Source organism: Delphinapterus leucas, chromosome 17 (assembly GCF_059928025.1).
Source record: "Delphinapterus leucas isolate spDelLeu-1000000601 "Yukka" chromosome 17, BTC_Dleu_Yukka2, whole genome shotgun sequence".
Lineage (NCBI taxonomy): Eukaryota > Metazoa > Chordata > Mammalia > Artiodactyla > Monodontidae > Delphinapterus > Delphinapterus leucas.
This window is the reverse complement of record NC_143145.1, coordinates 46,436,043-46,455,618: the sequence shown is the minus strand read 5'-3', so window position 1 is coordinate 46,455,618 and position 19,576 is coordinate 46,436,043. Positions and strand designations below refer to the sequence as shown.

Genomic DNA, 19,576 nt, shown 5'->3' with positions numbered 1-19,576 from the left:
CTGAAATGCCCAACCCCTGCACACACACGGATAAAATATACAATGATAAAACTAGGCCAGGATAAATGCCATAAAACTGCCGCTCAGAAAACAGATGAATAGGAAATACACAACATTCACAGGTTAGTTGCAACGATGAATTCATGCTGGGAAGGTATTTTAATGAAGGAAGTTCCACTATTAGACACCAGATCTCCATTCTAAGAGGAACCCTGTTTTCTGTTCTTCTTTAAGAGTTTCTTCTTGGTCCATTATCATCCATGACCACACCTGAGTCAGCCCATTGTAGAACATTACCTTTCTTGTGGGTTATGCAGTATTCACAGCCTGCTTCTAGCTCATATGAGTTTGGGGGCCCAAAATTATTTTAAGCCTTAAATAGTCAAAGGATTTTAACACAAGGATCAAAATTTATTTGGCAATACAGTTGGTCAAAATTTTAGTAGAATTCTGATCAATTTACATACAATAAGTTTCATGGGCCATACCTAAAATTACTTCTTAGGCACAGTGTTCAAGACTTGTTTACTTCTTTGCGAAAACCTATGAAGACAAGAATTCTATCTTAATCCATCACTGTATACTAGAATCCAGCATTTACTAATTCCCTGTAGGAACACAAAGTAGGAACATTTGTTCAATATAAAAAGTGCCTAACATAATACCTACAATATAATTAGTGTTCATCCAATGGTAGCTGTTGAAGCTCATTGGAATTGGAGATAGCAAACCAGGGGCTTAATTCTAGCTCTACTTTTACATAGCTGGGTAAGATCATGCAAGTTAGTTTCCTCATATTCTAAATCTTTCTCACATTATTGTTGTTGCTTTGCACTTTTATAATTCACCTCCAATCCTTGTTTTTTTTGCACTTTTATAATTCACCTCCAATCCTTGTTTTTTTTGCACTTTTATGATTCACTACCAACAAGTGATGAGGAAAGGACTAATCTTGAGATCAAAATACCATGAGAAGCCCATAGGCATATCTTTAGGAAAGTATTCAAACTACAGGTGCTATAAGGATAATAGGATTTGTTACAAGAATCAGTTGTCATCCAACCCAGCATGATCCATTAAACACAGGCTTCATCTAATGCCATGAGATTTGAGTGGGGCCTATTATAGGTGGTTAATTGTTTGAGAACCCTGTGATGGTTTATGTAGCTTTGGAAATGCATCAGTGAACACATATTTTTTGAAATTTCGTTGTTTGTAATGAAATTCATAATATGTCTAATATCACAAAATAGCCAAGGAGAAGCTGGAGCTGTGCACTGTGTACAATAAAACTTCTCTTTAAAATTTGGTAAGTGACTTTAGGTCAGTGATTCCAACCCTGGCTGCACATTAAAGTCATTTGGAGAGGTTTTTATGAATACCAGTGCGTGAACCTCACTCCAGAGATTCTGATATAAATGCAATTTTAAAACCTCCCCAGTGATTCTGATGGATAACCACTGCTTTTAAAAGGGAAATATGTCATCATGAAGGACACCTTTTTTAGTGTCTGTTACTAGAGGCAAGAAAATATCCTGCCTATACTACAGCTTTTATACAGTGTTATTACTTGGACTAGTCATGGCCTTTTTAGTCATTTTTAGATGAAAAATTGTTTGTTTTGTGAGGAGGGATGGGACGAGCAGTAGGGGGTTGGCTTAGGGAGGCTCCATGATAGTCAACAAAGTAACACTTGCCCCTTCCTCTGCAGCACATCATGCTTGTGCAGCGTCAGATGTCTGTGATAGAAGAGGACTTGGAAGAATTCCAACTCGCTCTGAAACACTATGTGGAGAGCGCTTCCTCCCAAAGTGGCTGTTTGCGGTAAGTGCTCCTGTGCATGTGTCTTAGATGAAGGTGGGGTCTGGAGGACTGGTATTTGAGAATCTTCATCTAAAGTTATGCTGGTCATTCTAGCCCTCAGGGTGATGCATTTTGCAGAGTTAAACAGGCTATTTTCTCTTTTATCCTTGGACTCTGTGTGGATTTGAGCATTAGGAGCACCAAGGGAAGTCAAATAGACTGAAATTCCTCCTTTTGCATCCAGGCAGACTCACACTCTGATTTAAATCATCTCTGGTATATGAGGCCTCAACTCTAGTGCATCTAGCTCTGATTGCTACCTTGAGAGTGCGCCCTATGGCCTAATAACCACCATTTCAGCCATTCATTATGAAATTGCACCATCTCTGAAGTCTTGATGGCAGGACTTTGTCATTTAAAAAAAAAAAAGTTATTTCCATGGCCACTCCAGCTCAGGCTTCTGTTATCTCAGGCTACTAAAATATACTAACTATACCTCATCTTCAGTTTCTCTACTCCAAGTAGTCCGAGAAACAACTACTACAATTTTAATTTCCCGGAAACAATTATCATAGAATTCTCTTACTCAGAAACCTGCAATAACTATCTAATGAGTAGCTTATCAAATGCCAGAAGTTTATCCTTACCCTACAATTATACTACCAACAGACCCAGAGATCCATAGCACTGCTATCATTTGTTCTCCCTCACCTGAACACTATGCCTCAACAGTGCCCAGCTGCATATTGCCTTTCCAGCATAATCTATTGTCTTACTGCTGTGCCTTCGATCTGGCCACTCTCCTTCCCAGAAGTGTGCACCCAGCTTCAGGTCTCTGCCAGACCATGCTCTACCTTAATGCCAAAGATCAAACTCACCTGCTCCTGGAAAACTGCCACAACCAAATCCACCCCTACCTTAGGAGCTTGTTTAAATTGTATTTCACAATACTCTTAGAACATTGGGAAAGCTTTTTAGCACATGTGTGCATGCATGTATGTGCACATAGAAACACATACTTTATGTCTCTTTGGTGTTCCTCCCAGTAATTACTAGTTATATTTTATTCGCACTCTGGCAGAATACTTCTGCAGCTAAGAAGTCTGGCTCTGGAATTAAACATGGGTTGTATTAACTTTGTGGGTTTGGGAAAGAGAAAAACAAATACCGTATGCTAACACATATATATGGAATCTAAAAAAAAAAAAAAGGTTCTGAAGAACGTAGGGGTGGGACAGGAATAAAGATGCAGACGTAGAGAATAGACTTGACACAGGGAAGGGGAAGGGGAAGTTGGGATGAAGTGAGAGAGTAGCATTGACATATATACACTACCAAATGTAAAATAGATAGCTAGTGGGATGCAGCCTCATAGCACAGGGAGATCAGCTCGGTGCTTGTGACCACCAGAGGGATGGGATAGGGAGGGTGGGAGGGAGATGCAAGAGGGAGGGGATATGTGGGTATATGTATACATATAGCTGATTCACTTTGTTATATAGCAGCAACTAACACAACATTGTAAAGCAATTTTACTCCAACGAAGATGTTAAAAAAAAAGTTACTGAAAAACCCAAGCAGAGCAATTGTGTGACCCATGTATAACACACACACACACACACACACACACATTTTTGATTACTCTTTTCGCATATTTTGTAATCATGAAGGCTTATTTAATCCCTGTGTTTGGCACGGGGAGGTACCAACTGAATATATGTGATGCACACAGTGTATTCTCAGAACCATGCATGACTTTGGAAAGTTGAGAATAGTTTCTGCTTCCAAGGATCTAGGAAACCAGTTGGGAAAATAGGATACTCATTCATGAACAATTAAAGCCATGTTCTTGGCCTTAATTTCACAGCTGTTAAGTAGAATAAAATGATTTCTGAAGTCACTCTCAGCTACCAAATTCTAGAATTTGTATGTATTCTGAACTCCATGTCAAGGATGTAGGGAAGATGAATGTGGAACTGCATTGTAAGAATCAATCCTGGGAGTTGTACTATGGCCAAAGAAACATCCTTAAGAACTCATGGTACCCTGTGGCACATTGAACCATTAATTTATCAGCATTTTTATAGAGACAAAATAAATGGGTGGCCGTAGTGTGGTGGAGAATTGTGGGAACTATCCCTCCTGTGTGCCCTTTACTCCAGTGATTAGGATCTGTGAGTTAAGGTAGGCCACCTGGGGAACAGAGGAAGCCAAGACGAAGTGTGTCCTGTTCCTGATGAGCCAAGCTACCTTAGGTAAGATGTTTAACCCCAATCGTTCCTGAGCTACATCATTTTTCCCCATTTCACTGACATTTTCCAGCTCCTGGAATGTTCACGGTGTCCTGGAGCTCAGGGCTGAAGCTCTAAGTGACCTTATCCAGAGACAGCTTAGCCAAAGAACTCTTGCTTTAGCCAGTGAGTTTTTAAGTGCCACAGGAAGTATGAATACATTGAGGAGGAAGACTGAGGGTGTTTAAGTTAGTACAGTCACAAAGCAAAAGCTCAGAGTTACATCATGTAATTTTAAGTTTGCAAATAATTGAAAGCTAATCATTCAAGCCCTAAGCCCTTTTAACAGAAATATTGCTGACTGAAGTTTCTAAAAATTTTATCATTAACCTTTTCTTGCTGTCTCAGTGTCATCACTGCATATGTATTATTATCTGTATTGTACAGTCTCAAATATCAATGTCCTTAAATGTCATTGCTGTGTATTGGTCAGTTTTGCCCTTAATTGAAAGCACCCAGTCTGTAGAACAATTTTGATTAGCATTTTCACCCATAGTCCTTTGAGACACAATCTGAACTGGTCTTTCAACTCTTACATCTGGCTCTTGACCAGATGGCCTACAGTCAGGAAGAAGGAGAAAGGAGCAACACCAACAAGCCATCCTCTCATGTCTGAACCTAAGGACAGAAAGTTTCCCAGAAGTCCTTGCTTCTCAGCATACTTCCCTTGGCATCTCATCGGCCCAACTCAAGTTACATGGCTATTCCTGGTTACAGGGGAGGTTAGAAAACAAATATTTAGCAGAAAGGAGATTGTGATGACTGTCTCAGCCCAGCACTGATTGGTACATTGGATATATTGCAAAATGAACAACGGCAGGGTTCGGTTAGACAGAGGGGAATAACAGTTGGGGAGGCAACAGACAGTATCTACCATATGATTCCCAGAGTGACTGTGAAGGTAAAATGACTTAATCCATGGGAAATGCTTAAACCAGGGCCTGGAACAGAGCAATACATGTTAGCAACCATCGCCAGTGTTATTAGTATGTATAATAATGTAATAATTGTTATCATCATTATTATTGGCTTGCTGCTCCTCATTGTTTTGAAAGATTTGTCTTTCTCCCTCATTTTCTTTTCTGTTCCTTTTAATTCTGTCATGTTTCTCAACTTTGATAGCATTAAGGCTTAGCTTTCACTCACCTAAGGAAAGTGCTACTTTGTTTTTCACTATTGAGCTAACAGCTAACACACACACACACACATATACACACATACAATATACCAATTACTGGGCAAAACATTCTACATGTAATGCTTTATTTAGTACTCAGTACTATTATTACCACCATTTAACAGGTGAGGAAACAGGTTAAGTAATGGGCCCAAGGTGACAAAGCTCTAATACATGGTGGATGAAGGTAAGCCTGTATGGCTATACTTCAAACCACTACCTTATCACACTGTGTTTATCTTCTTCAGTCCTTCAAAACTTGAGCATCAGGCTAAAATTTTGTGAATTTCTTGTGGCTAGTCTGGAAAATGGCAGGTTCAGATAGCAGGATAAGTGATTTTTATATGTAATAAGTAATACAAATGAATTAGTTTGTAGGAGGCAGTTCATAGTCATGGATTGAAATTTGACCATTACATTGTCAGATTACATTTGGGGATTACAGATCCTTTTCGACTATGATGAGAACTATGGATTCTCTTCCCAGGAAAAAGTAGATATGCACAGTAATTTTCAGCTCATTTCTAGGATTTCAAGGAACCCCCCCAAAAGCCCATCTATAAACTCCTGGGGTTAGAAAATCTCCAGTTTCAGTTTCTGTTCAATTCCTTTGATTATGTTATAAACCTTTCCCGAGAAAATCTGAAATTGAACTAAGAACAATACTTGCTACATCATATCTTAACTGAAGCAAGCTTGATCAATAGCTCTGTGAAAAACACCAAACTACAAGCCAAATAAGTATTACAATTTCTGTGTAGTTACCACCATCTGCTGGCCACACTTAGGTAAATCCTAAATTTACACTGAGCTTGGCTATTTTACCGTATGTTCGCTATTAAATCAATATTCTATTCTCCCAATTTTTCCCAATCTCTCAATTTATTGGGATTGAGATATACACACTACTTTATATAAAATAGATAATAAGGATCTACTGTGTAGCACAGGGAAGTCTACTCAATACTCTGAAATGACCTATATGGGAAAAGAATCATAAGAGTGGATATATGTCTATGTATAACTGATTCACTTTGCTGTAAACCCAAAACTAACACAACATTGTAAATCAACTATACTCCAATAAAAATTATTTTAAAAAAATTAAAAAAGAGTAGTTTATACAAACTACTATGTATAAAATAGATAAGCAACAAGGATGTATTGTATAGCACAAGGAATTATAACCATTAACTTGTAATAACATTTAATGGAGTATAATCTGCAAAACTACTGAATCACTATGCTGTATACCTGAAATATAATGTAAATCAACTATACTTCCATTTAAAAAAGCACCACACTGGGCTTCCCTGGTGGCGCAGTGGTTGAGAGTCTGCCTGCCGATGCAGGGGACGTGGGTTCGTGCCCCGGCCCGGGAAGATCCCACATGCCACGGAGTGGCTGGGCCCGTGAGCCATGGCCGCTGAGCGTGCGCGTCCAGAGCCTGTGCTCCGCAACGGGAGAGGCCAAAACAGTGAGAGGCCCGCGTACCACCAAAAAAAAAAAAAAAAAAGCACCCCATCTGATTTGTTTTTTAAAATACTTATTGTTTTTCTAACCTCTGATTTTGATTTATAATCTGAATATACTGTGAAACGTTAGGCTGAACAAGCTGGACTTGTGGAATTAATTTTTTAAAGGAATCTTTATATTTGTGTCCTACTCTTCCTTAAATTTATGAATCTATCCCCTCTTCCTTTCTTTCTACCTTAATTTGGATCTTCATCATCTCTCACCTAAGCTAATTTCACTACCTCTCTAGCTTTTCTTCCTGCTTTGAACTGTTCTCCATAGGCTACCTCACACGGCCATCAGAAGGATCTTTTAAAACCCAGCTTCAACAATGAGACTCTCCCTGCTTTAAACCCTTTTGTGTCTCCTCATTGCTACCGGATTAAATCCAGTCTTCACCTCAACTTGTCTTTTCACCCACCTCCTCTCTCTTCACTGCTCCAAAACATATTATATAGGCTATTAGCCACTCTCAGGCTAGTCCAGAAGGCTGGAAGGAACAAATTTGTCTTCCCTAAATTGGAAAAGCAATTACAAAAAAAACTACAATTATGGCCAGAATATGGACTCAAACTTGGTCTGGACAGCGAGAAAGTTGAGAGGTGTGAGTGTGTAAAAGAGAAAGGAGGAGGACCAACACTGGGCACTGGCAAAGTTGGAGTTAGTTGTGTAGCAGTGTGGTCCAGGTGACTTAGCTTACAGCAGGACCCCAAACAAAAGCTGTCAATCCAGAGATAGAGGTAAGGGCAAGAGCTTTGGAGGCTGATTGGACTGATCCAAAGAGCAACAGCTGAGGGCAAGGAAGGTGGCATGCACTCACATTTTTCTGAACCCTGGCAAAACAGAACTCACAAAATCTTTTTGAATAGATATATGAATGAAATTTTACAAAGTTATATTTGTGATTTCTGAAATATACTGAGACAGTATTCATGATGCCAAACCAGAAAACTAAAAACGTATATTAAACAAACAGACATGTTAATCAATTATTGACAAAACTTCAATTTTCATGCAGGAACCATAGGTGTTTCCTATACAAATGGATAAGATTAGAGGTGATTAGAAATATTAGTTTATTTCTTGTATTTAATTTCCTGTGGCTAATTACACCTTTCCTTTTCCATTTCAGTATTTCTATACAGAAGCTTTCAAATGAATCTCACTACACGATTTACGAGTTCTGGGAGAATAGTAGTGTGTGGAATAGGTAAGTTATGAGCAGGCCTTATTTTTTTTATTTTTTTTGCCAGGGAGGTGGCAATATACATGATATAATTTTAGAACCTGTAGAAAAAACTCCATTCCCTTTACCTCACCTTAAAACCTGTCTTATTTGCTCATTTTCCTAAATCTCACTCTTTTTATGGATTTGAAATCACTTTCCTTTTGAAGCACAAAAACTTTTGATTATGATCACACTTTAAGAATTACCATTTTACTGATGCTTTCAGGTAAACAGATTTAGATGTGGGTCATGGGTGTCTAAGGTGTGCAGGGGTGGGAGACAAAGGATGCAGAAAAAGATGAAAATAATTTTACCTCCTAATTTTTCTTAAGCTCTGTGGTTTTTATTTTGCAATATAGCTATATATAATGGTTAAGATCATCATAGCTTAACAGCTTTTTGAAATGTCTTTACTTACTGCAAATAAAAGGGAAATTCAAGACATTGTTTGGAAAAGATGAAAAGCAAGTCAACTTCTCTTGTAGTCATTCAGTTTTGTATATAATTATATTTGTTAACTATTCCTAGATAAAGTTAAAAAATAAATCAAGTTCTTTGAAATTAAAATAATTATTAATAAGTAACAAATATATAATTAGAAAAATGAGATGAAGGAAATTTTGCTATTCTGAGATTATATAAATAGTTCTAGTTGGCTTTAAATGGCACAGAGAATATAGCTCTCCAATAAGTCCATATTTTGGGGTGTTAAATGATGGTAATGAAACAAATACCTGGAAATTTATTTGATACATATTTCACCTAAAATTTTTATTTTTGTGGCTATTTTAAACACTGTGCTATTATGCATAATGACATCAATAGAATTTCAGGCACAAAAGGGAGCTTTAAAGGCAACTTATTCAACTCTGTAGTTCCAGGCCTATACTTTTAGATGATTTTTCTTTCTTTTTATCCTCTAGAGATGGAAAATCTATAGTCCTTCTTCTTAGCTATCCTATTTTTTAAACATCCTGATGCCCAAGATAGTCTTCCTTCTGTTTAAACTTCTTGCTGCAATTACAGTTATCTCCTTTTGTTTTATCTTGTCTAGAGAATTAGTGCTCTCCTGTTTTAAAAAAAAATTCTGGTGATACTTGTTAAATTACTCCTTAGTCCTTTTTAAGGGTAAATAACCAAGAAAAGAAGTCCGTATTCAGGCACTTAATCTAAATCATCCGAAACCTTGCCACCTTGAGTGAATTTGAACTGTGCTACATTTCTACTCAGGAAGATTGTAATAAATTGCACAGCCGTAACCTATAATTATTTATACAGCCACCGTCAGATGAATTATAGCAAGACCTTCCAAAGAAGTAATGTGGATTTCTTGGAAACTCCAGAACTCACATCTACTATGCTAGTTCCTGGTAATTATCCTGGGTTCACAATTCTTCTATGTGCTTTTGTATTGCCTTTCTCTGTTTAAAAGACAGTATGTTCTAGCCCCTTCCCCTTCATCAACTGTACTCTATTTTTTTATCTATCTTAAAATTGGAGAGTGGGGGTAGGAAATAAGAGATCTATATATTTTTTCTATTGCCTTTAGTCCTTAGTTGACCCTATTTGTATTCCTGGCTGTATTAAACCTAATATTAGTCATTTGCTGGTCACCTTTTAACAATTTGAAGTACAAATCATGACATTTCAAAAAATTATTCAAATACTTTACTATATTATAGTGTATTGAATAAATTTGAAATAGGTGACCATAGATTGGAGATTAGAATTATGTTAGAAATATCTTTATTATAATAATTGTTAAAATATTTTTTGTAATTGGAAAAAAGGAGAAGGGAAAGAGAAATTTGAAATGAACTTGCCTGAGAAGTCTGGCCTAGCCAAAGCTTATTTAAGATAATTGAGAACAAAAATTATTTGTTCATCTACCCATCCATTCAATTACCAATTAAACATACTTTTACTGAATGTTAATAAGTGCTAAGCACTGGGGATACTGGGGTTCCTAGCCTGTTTACTAGCACTGATTGAGCTCCAATTATGAACAAGCATTGTGTTGGGAGCTATAGAGGGTACAAAGTAAAAATACACTCCCTACCTATAAAATGCTTTCTGTCCAGTAGGAAAGACAAATGTTTGCAGAAAAATAACAAGCTCAGGACATACATAGTAGTTACCCATTAGAGTCATAATGTGCTATGTGAATTTAGAGGAGTGGATTGCCTCTTTAACAGTTTTTAATGAGGAGATGATCCTTGAGCTGGACTTTAAAAAATTAGATTTGGACAAATAAAGATGGAGAAGAAGGTACTTAGAGGTAAATTGTAGACATGAACAAATGTAATAAATGTTAAATGTGCTGTGTTAATTGGTGCAAAGATATGATTAAAGCATAAGGTTTGTATATGGTACATGTGCAAAGAGAGGAGAGAGTAGGAAATGGGAGTTGAAAATAAGGAATTTTAACTTTCTTCTTACAGTATTATGGAGCCATTAAAGGTTTTTGAGAGGGCTAGTGAATGCTCTAATCAGTAGTAACTGTGGCAGGAGGGAGAAAGGTGAATGTCATGAGAGGAGAGAAATTGGTCAGGCAGGGCAATAATCTAGGCCAGGAAAAAAAAAGCATCTGAACCAAGATGATATCCATAGAGTTCCCTTTCAGATAGAATTTTCAGAAGTTAACCATAGCAAGATGATGGTTGAAGCCGGGGGTTGGTGAGAAAGTGTGTAGGTAAGAAGAAAATATCTAACAGAAGCCTGAGGAACTGCCTTTATTTAAAAGGTTGGGAGAGAAAAGCCTCCTTTCATTAAGGAGACTGAGGGGAACCAGAGATAGGAGAGTCACAGTTGCAGAGTATTAAGGAAACCAAAAGAGGAGTAACATGCAAGGTACAGTGCTCCTCAGGGGGCCTATGTAGGAGAGCATGACTGAAGAGAATGGGACTGAAAATTGGATTTGACAAGAGAAGTTTTAATAAAATGGTAAGAATTTTAAAATTAGGGTAGATTTTGATGGATTGGCACTAAATGGAAAATGAAAAAGTCAATTCTGGAAATTGAAGCTAGGTGAGGAGATGGGGAGATCAGGTGTGAATGCTTTCAAGTTGGCTGACTCTGACAGTCTCAGCCTGATTTTTTATATTTACTCTAGATCTTAAGGGCAGGTTTATGCACTATTAGTATCATTGGTACATGCATTCTATTACTCTTTCTCTCTCAGAGCATTTCCTAATTTAGAGAGAAAAACTGAGTACAGATAAAACTGGATCAATTCCTGTTCTCAGAATTCAGAGTGAATACAATTTAATGCCTTTTAATTGCTACCCTATTTTTCATTGATTTTCACATCACATCTAATTTCTACAACCACTGGAATTTGATAGAAAAAAAAAGTTAGGCTTGATTCTAACACAATTTTAAAAACCTACTTCAAACAAGATTTTTAACATCTATTGGGCCATCCTACTCTATTTTAAACTGAAAGTTTTATCACTGTTAACAGCTGACTTCCCTTGGGGAAAAACAGCAAATATATCTCCCTGGAAAAAAAGCTGAAATTAGCTTATAAATATTATTTATGATTTTAATGTCCATATGACTTATATTTGTAATAACTAGTTTTGTGCATTTTGTTTATGTAGTTTTGAAATGCTGCGTATATTTTGACCTAAAATAAAAATCTGCAAGTTATTACAGTTAGAAACAGAATGAGTGGGTTTGTATTACTAATTCACAAATAACAATTTCTAATAAGACTTTTTTTTTTTTGTGGTACGCGGGCCTCTCACTGCTGTGGCCTCTCCCGTTGTGGAGCGCAGGCTCAGCAGCCATGGCTCACGGGCCCAGCCGCTCCGCGGCATGTGGGATCTTCCCGGACCGGGGCATGAACCCGTGTCCCCTGCATCGGCAGGCGGACTCTCAACCACTGCACCACCAGGGAAGCCCAATACTGCTTTTTAATTAAGATTTCTAAGTGGTTTACTTAAGATACATCTTAAGAAATAAAGCAGGGACTTCCCTGGTATCGCAGTGGTTAAGAATCTGCCTGCCAATGCAGGGGACATGGGTTCAAGCCCTGGTCCAGGAAGAGTCCACATGCCACAGAGCAGCTAAGCCCGTGCGCCACAACTACTGAGCCTGCGCTCTAGAGCCTGTGAGCCACAACTACTGAGCCGCGTGCCACACCTACAGAAGCCCATATGCCTAGTGCCCATGCTCCATCTGCAATTAGAGAAGTCACCTCAGTGGGAAGCCCGAGCACCGCAATGAAGAGTAGACCCCGCTTGCTGCAACTAGAGAAAGCCCGTGAGCAGCAACAAAGACCCAACTCAGCCAAAACTAAAAATAAATAAAACAAATTTATTTAAATAAATAAAGCAAATAAACCAGTCTGCACTAGATACAAAAATATAAACCAAAATATATTCCTATGAACTCTCAAGTATAAAAATCACTTAAATGAGGCATACTGGAATATGGAGCCTATGCTGATAAGCTATCATAAAACACCCAGACAAAAAGAGTATGAGTGGTCTGTGGAGCAGAATATCCCTTGGCAAAGGAGAAAGCCTTATGGTTATGGGAAAAAAGGATACATAAGAAAGTAAGATCCTATTGCCAGTCAGTGTATTATTTAAACAGCTTTGAAAACAAATTTTAATCCTTCACATTTGTCTGTTTCTCACCTCATTCCACCAATCTTACTTCTTTGACATAGGTTTGTCTTTGGGATACTTACATATACTGGGGAAAATATTTCTAATTTTACAATACAGATATACTTAAAAAATATTATTTAAAACACATCCACTTACTTATACCCAAACTTCCTGAACTGGGAAGATTAAAACAACAACAACATGATTTTATCTTCAGGGCGTTTATAATCTCATTGCCAAGACAATCTCTATTCATATATAACAAAAACTTTTTAGTTAGACTGCAACCAAGTGCCAAAAGATATGGTACAACTAACAAGTGCACAGGAAAGTTCAATCAAGTCAGGAAATAGTAACTTGAAAGATAAGTAATTATACAGACTAAAGATGAGGGAAAATAGTCTCTTTAAGAATGACTTGCACCTTGAACTAACTTAGCCCTAGCAGTTATTTTCATTATTTAAAAAAACTCTTTTTCTCTTTTCAGCTTCATGGTGGATCCTGAACAACTAGCTGTTCCTTAACATTTTCTTTATGGTTCCAAGTAAAAAACAACTGTTCTTATCTGAAATGTGAATTAGAAAATTCTCTGTACTTATTAATCTACTCTCTAGTTTTGTTTAAATATATTTACCCTAAGATGTGCACTCTTCTTAAATGTCTTCTATCATTTTATCTTTCATGTAAATTTTAGCTCAACTTTCAAAGTTCACTATTATCCTCAATATTTGCTGCTGTATTGCTACATACAATAAACCTAAAACCCTTTAATCTCAAAATCATAATGTATGAAAAGTATACATATAAAGTAACAAAATTGTTATGATAGAGAAAAAAACATTTAAAGTGAGAGCTTTTAGACTATTACTTCATAGAACAGCTTCTGTAGATCTGTCATAAACTATAAAGGTTAAATCAGTGTTATGTGATTTTTAAGTATCTGCTTTTCCATGAGTGAAATGTATTCTTCAGTAATACCTACTCCATTCCCAACTCAGCATCCTATAACTATTCACTTTATGTTACTTAAAAAGCTAATACATGATCCAATATGACTGGTATCCTTATATGCAGAGAGAGAGAGCAGGGATGCATGTGCACCCCTGTTGTTTAAGCTTAAAAAAACATTAATACATGAGCATAAATCAATCTTCACTATAACCAATAGAATCTCTATCCATCTGTCAAGTTATAAACTGGTTTTTCATAAGTGAGCAATTCTGTGACAGGGTACCATTTAGTAATGTAACACCATTATATCATTTGTTAAGAAAATGTGGTTCAAAATTTTTGGCACATGATCCAGAGGTCTAACTTTACTTATGAAAAATAGACATTTGCATTTAAATAATGATTTCAAAATATTTTAAAACCAAAATTTTAACCTAAGTGAACAAAGAATTATAAAACAAGTATAAACTTTAGGGAAATAATAAAATATGTACTGGACAAAAAACATCTATTTTTCAGTTTCAACACTAGAATGACTACAATCCCAGTTTCACTAGAAAAACTAAAACTATGTACCTTATATATTCTGCTGTACAAGCTCATAAATTAAATATTTTTAATAAAATCTCTTTTATTCTGATAAATGCTGCTAACGAAAATGCAATGCATATAGAAATTTGTTTATTCTCTAGGCCAAATTCCTCTGAAACCACAGGTCTTCCAGGAAACAAACATAAGGTGAATTTTTCCTTCTTTTTTTTTTAAACTCAGACAAAAAGGAAGGTTGAACTAAAATTTTATTTTTTAAATATAAAAGTTAACCTAACATATTTTCTCAAACTAACTTTTACCAACACCTTTGTGTACTCTCAGTCCTCATTCAGTCTAAATAAAATTAAAGAATTTTTAATAGCTTCTACTAGAAATAGGTAGTAAATATTGACATACGTATATGTGTGTGTGTGTGTGTGTGTGTGTGTGTGTGTGTGTGTCTGGTCATTTCTAAAGATGATAAACACTATGAAACAACACCTGGCTCAACTCTTTTAATTTATATACAAAGCAAAGAACAACATGAATGGAGATGTACAATGATTATTCAAATAAGCTATACATATGTACAAAGGCAAATAGATAATACAACAGTCTTTGCAGTCTCACTCTGATTATATACAGTAAGAAAGGATCAAAAGACTTTGAAACCTCGGGGACTTCTAATATACAAACTCTTCTTGAAAACGCTGGTTATAAATGATTTCAAAAATAGAAATTATAGCTAATCAATATATTGTTCTGGCCAGTCCATTTCTGTATCAGATTCAGAAAGTACATCAAGTCTTTTGGATACTAGGCACTTTCCAAAGTTAGAATGGTAGTATGACTTTAAAAGGGGTCTGCCCTCAGTAACAGTGCTAAATGGAAGGGCTCTTTGGATTCCAAATTGTAATAGGTTCGATCATATTTTTTTTAACTTAAGTCAACAGACTTGGATAATAGGCAAATAATAAAGCAAACCAATTTAATTGTATGGTAATTCTGACCCCAGCTCTTTTTAAATTACTTTTTTATTGAGATGACCCCAGCTCTTATATAAATTACATGTATTCTTGTGTATGTGTGTGTATTCATACACATATAAATACTAGAAGCTATAATATAAAGGGAAATAGTAGGGCAAAAATGAGTGTAAAAAACTGGGCCGTAGGTGTAAACTCATTTTTAAGTAACCAATAAATTTATGGCTAGTGAAGGTTCTTTTTTTTTTCCTACTTGAAAAGCAATCTTTTTCTGGTGAACAAAGCAATTAAAAGTAGTATACTACAGACCAAGTTGGGAAATCTGCCATGGACTAAAGTTTGAATCTGGGTAACAAGTCTAAAGACCAGTGAAGAAAAAGGTACTGGTTTTAGGAGTTCAGAATTCAGTTTAAGATAAACTTTCTGCCAAATGATGTCCTTGAATGCCTTGCCAATAGACCCAGGGATCTGAAAGAATCTGAGGATAGAACTAGGGAGAGTTTACACTTACCTTTATATGAGCAATTCTTTGTGACACTGTGCTGGAACAAACTTTTCTTTTTAACAAAAGTGACAAATTGCAGGAGATTTATTGTATAGAATTTCTAGGAGCTAAAAGTTTAAACCTCCAAATTCTTCATCCATACACTTGTTATAAGAAATTACAGCACTGAAACTTAATGCACCTCAATTATTTGCAAATGCCTCAATTATTCCTCTTTTGGAAATAAAAGAATCTTAGACAATGTTGTTATTATCACAAACCTAGAGAACAATCATATATTTGAAAAGAAGTACTTCTTAAAATATTCTCCCTCCTATCACTGAGAACTATTCATTGAACATACTGAATCATTCTAAACCTCTAGAGAGATTGTAATGATCCTTTCAAGTGCTGGTATGAAATCAGTGGGAAACAGAACAAAAGCAACTTTAAAAGCAACAAGAAATTATGTATCATATGTACATCACAGCATATACTTTATATTTGAGAATCGTTACAGCTTACATTTTCATTCCATTATTACAAGTGATGAAAAACAAAAATTGCAAGTAGCATGCAAATTATAAATACAGTCTTCCCATTTCACTAACCAAATTCCTACTTTCCAGTGTTACTTCCCAATTTATGCAAGAAACTGCCTGCAAAGCTGAAACTGATTAGAAAATTCTTTATTGTTTAAAGTATCTCTTTCTCATTTTAGGAGAAACCAAATATCCAACCATCAAAATTAAAAATAAATTGAATTGTTACAGTTATTGTTACTAGATCCACTTCATTTGCAGGTGTCCAAAATATAAAACTAGTAATTCTTTATCTTCAAATACATACATTCTCAAAATGCTACTTAAAGCTTTGGTTGTTTTCCTGTAATAGAGCAGAAAAAGTTAACTTATCAATTAGATTGAATGAATGTACCTTTTACTAATTAGTTTATCAAACCAAATGTTGTGACCTATTAAGTGTTTGCAGATCTAAATGCATGTTACTATAGAAACTATTAAGTAACTGGAATTTGTCAAATAAAGTAGTTCTTCTGTGTTCAGTAAAACTTATATAATACATATATTATATTTAAATATATTAGACTGTATTCAAAACCCGTTGTTCTGTTTTTGTGGTACCTAATTTTTAGAAAATATTATTAATGCATAAAACAAAAGTAAACTCAAAATAATGTGTAGGTCAAACTTCTATTGACAAAATAAAATGTTGTTAGAAGTGGAAAGCCTTCAAATGAGAAAGCGACTATATTTTATATAGCACTGAAGTTTAGATTTATTCTTATAGACCAAGGATTATATGCCCCTAAGATCTCTGAACAGGTAGAAAAATTCAAATATCATCAAGGATGCTTTACCTCATTAAATATTCCTGTGAGCAAGGTATTATGAAAAAAACTTTTAAATTTATGCTTTAATTTTAAAAAGAATTGGCTGGATGTCTGCAAGGTAGTGAGTTTAAATTAAGAGCCATTGATACACTATGGATAAACTAAAATACAAAAAATTGTAATTATGAAAAAAAAGCTATGGATTCCAAAGGGTAAGAAATCCCCCAAATGGAGAACACAGGAGGTATTTTATATCTCACATTTGACCCATTCTTAGCATACCTATATTCTGAACTCATCTCAGTAGAATACTACAGGCATTCCTCACTTTACTGCTCTTTGTAGATACTGTGTTTTTTACAAATTGAAGGGTTGTGGCAACCTTGCATCAAACAAGCCTGTGGGTACCATTTTTCCAACACTATCTGCTCACTTTGAGTCTCTGTGTTATATTTTGGTAATTCTCCCAATATTTCAAACATTTTCATTATTATCATTATATTTGTTATAGTGATCTGTGAACAGTTATCTTCAATGTTACATAGCGAAAAGATTACAACTTGCTGAAGGCTCAGATGTTGGTTAGCATTTTTTAGCAATAAATAACTAAATTGTTTTTTAATTAAGATATGTAAATAGTTTTTTTCCCAGACATAATGCTATTGCACAACTAAGAGCAGTATAGTGTAAACATAACTTTTATATGCACTAGGAAACCAAAACATTTGTGTGACTCCCTTTATTGCAATATTTGTTTGGAACCAAATTTGCAACATCTCTGAGGTATGCCTGTATACCTTTTATACACCTTTACCTGTATAAAATGGTGTTTATGAAAACTATAAATAAAAGAAATTCAAATTCCAGTCAAAATGGAAGTAAAGACCATAAAAGATGAAAATCAACACCTACTGAGTACATAATGAGAGATAAGTACCATGCTAAAAGCAATTTCATACATTTCATTTAATCCTAACAATTAGAAATCATCCCCTTATCACAATTGCAAAACTGAGGCTCAAGAACATTTAGTGATTTGCCTAAGTTTGAACAATATACCAGTACACAGGTGGAGCTACAACTTGAACCCAAGCCTGACATGAAACTCATGTCCTTTCCAATCAATATCCTGAAAGATACATGTATGTATTTACTGTGTGTATTTACTTTGATATAATTTGATGAGGTGACACAGAAATATAAAGGGCTAAGAAACAGCAAAGATGTGTCAAAGAATAGTTGTGTTGTTTTACTGTATAAAAGGAGTAACTGAACAGAACAGAGTGCCCAGAAACAGACCACATGTAAATATACTGCCGCAAAGGTGGCAGAGGACTATCCTTTCGCTAAATATTGCTAGGATGACTGGATATCCATGAAGAAAAAAATAAAACTTCACCCCTACCTCACACCATATAGTAAAATCAATTTCAGGTGAATTATAAAACTTAATTGAAAAACAAAAATATTTGCTAAAATATGACAATTCCATTCTATTTTTGACCAGAGTCGTAATTACTTGCAGTAATTGGTTATATTATACATTTAGATTTATGTACTTTTCTGAATTATATTTCACAATGAGAAAGATTAAAAAGGTTTAAAAGACACATATTTTAGAATTAAAACAATACAAAAATATTTAAAAGATAAATATTTAGGATTAAAACAATACAAAATTAGAAAACTACTTACTGGTTTTTGAAGTACAATGGGATGATCAGGCAGAAAGTCTGGTTTTTTTCTGCAGATGGAAACACTTGAGAGCTTCAACAGAAAATCTCTGCTGTATTTGATTCTCTCTGTAGATATCAAAACATCAAATGTAATGTTATAAAGCACAGAACTCTCCCAGAACACTTTTTGGCTCACTTCTTTCTGGATGTCCCTTAACTGTCCATTATTTTATAAAATGGTAAGTAGTTTTTATGTAAAAGAGAAGTGGGGAAAAAGCTCTGACAAACATCTACTGCCTCCAATTTTCCTTTTACACAGAAACAAAGCCAATTAACCAAGGAAACATTTCAGAAACTTGGTAATGCATTGCTTCTTTTATCTGGTTTATTCATATCTAGTAAAGAAATCTTCTATTATAAAATATAACAGGTATAACACCTATTGGGCAATTCAGATCCTGATAAGCCTTTGGAAATGGAACCCTAATAAGCCTGTCTAGTCTTTATATTAACTTACTAAAAATTTAATACAATCTAATAAATTCAAGAAGCATTTATTGTAGATAATGGTGAAAAAGGTCCAAAATAGGGTCCCTATCTTCAAGGGGAACAATGATTCAAATATTTGCAGATTTGTCATCAGAGACTATCACCATCTTGGTCTATATGAGACCATTTGCTGGGCCAGAAATAGTGGAGCTATAATCTTTAAATTTCCAACAGAAAAGGACTGACAACCTAGGTTCCCATATTGTGAAATAATAGAAAAAATATATATATGGGTTTCTGTCCCTGTTCCTGGCACAAAAATCCTTTCCCTTGTAATTTCCTAAGTGATAAGAGCACTAGGGGCGTCTTTTGTTCTAATACTTGTTCCTTGACACTAGTTCCTGACACGGAGCTGCTAAATCTCTTAAAATTTTCTGGGTGATTTGGTCTTCTGTTCTAATGAGGTGACTCTTGG

The 19,576-nt window shown here is 35.4% G+C and overlaps 2 protein-coding genes across 2 annotated transcripts in view; one reads left to right on the top strand and one right to left on the bottom strand.

Annotated features, from left to right (window-relative positions):
* The window catches only part of NECAB1 (N-terminal EF-hand calcium binding protein 1), a 155,258-nt gene extending 142,101 nt beyond the window's left edge, over positions 1 to 13,157 (top strand). The window contains exons 7-9 of the mRNA XM_089898590.1: positions 1,712 to 1,824; positions 7,919 to 7,996; positions 13,121 to 13,157. Coding sequence (XP_089754716.1) covers positions 1,712 to 1,824; positions 7,919 to 7,996; positions 13,121 to 13,157 — 228 coding nt within the window. The remainder of the gene's footprint in view (positions 1 to 1,711; positions 1,825 to 7,918; positions 7,997 to 13,120) is intronic.
* A 1,391-nt stretch (positions 13,158 to 14,548) lies between these two features.
* Positions 14,549 to 19,576, bottom strand: part of C17H8orf88 (chromosome 17 C8orf88 homolog) — a 47,806-nt gene continuing 42,778 nt past the window's right edge. The window contains exons 5-6 of the mRNA XM_022584820.3: positions 18,632 to 18,738; positions 14,549 to 16,470 (exon numbers count right to left, since the gene is read on the bottom strand). Coding sequence (XP_022440528.1) covers positions 16,447 to 16,470; positions 18,632 to 18,738 — 131 coding nt within the window. The 3' untranslated portion in view covers positions 14,549 to 16,446. The remainder of the gene's footprint in view (positions 16,471 to 18,631; positions 18,739 to 19,576) is intronic.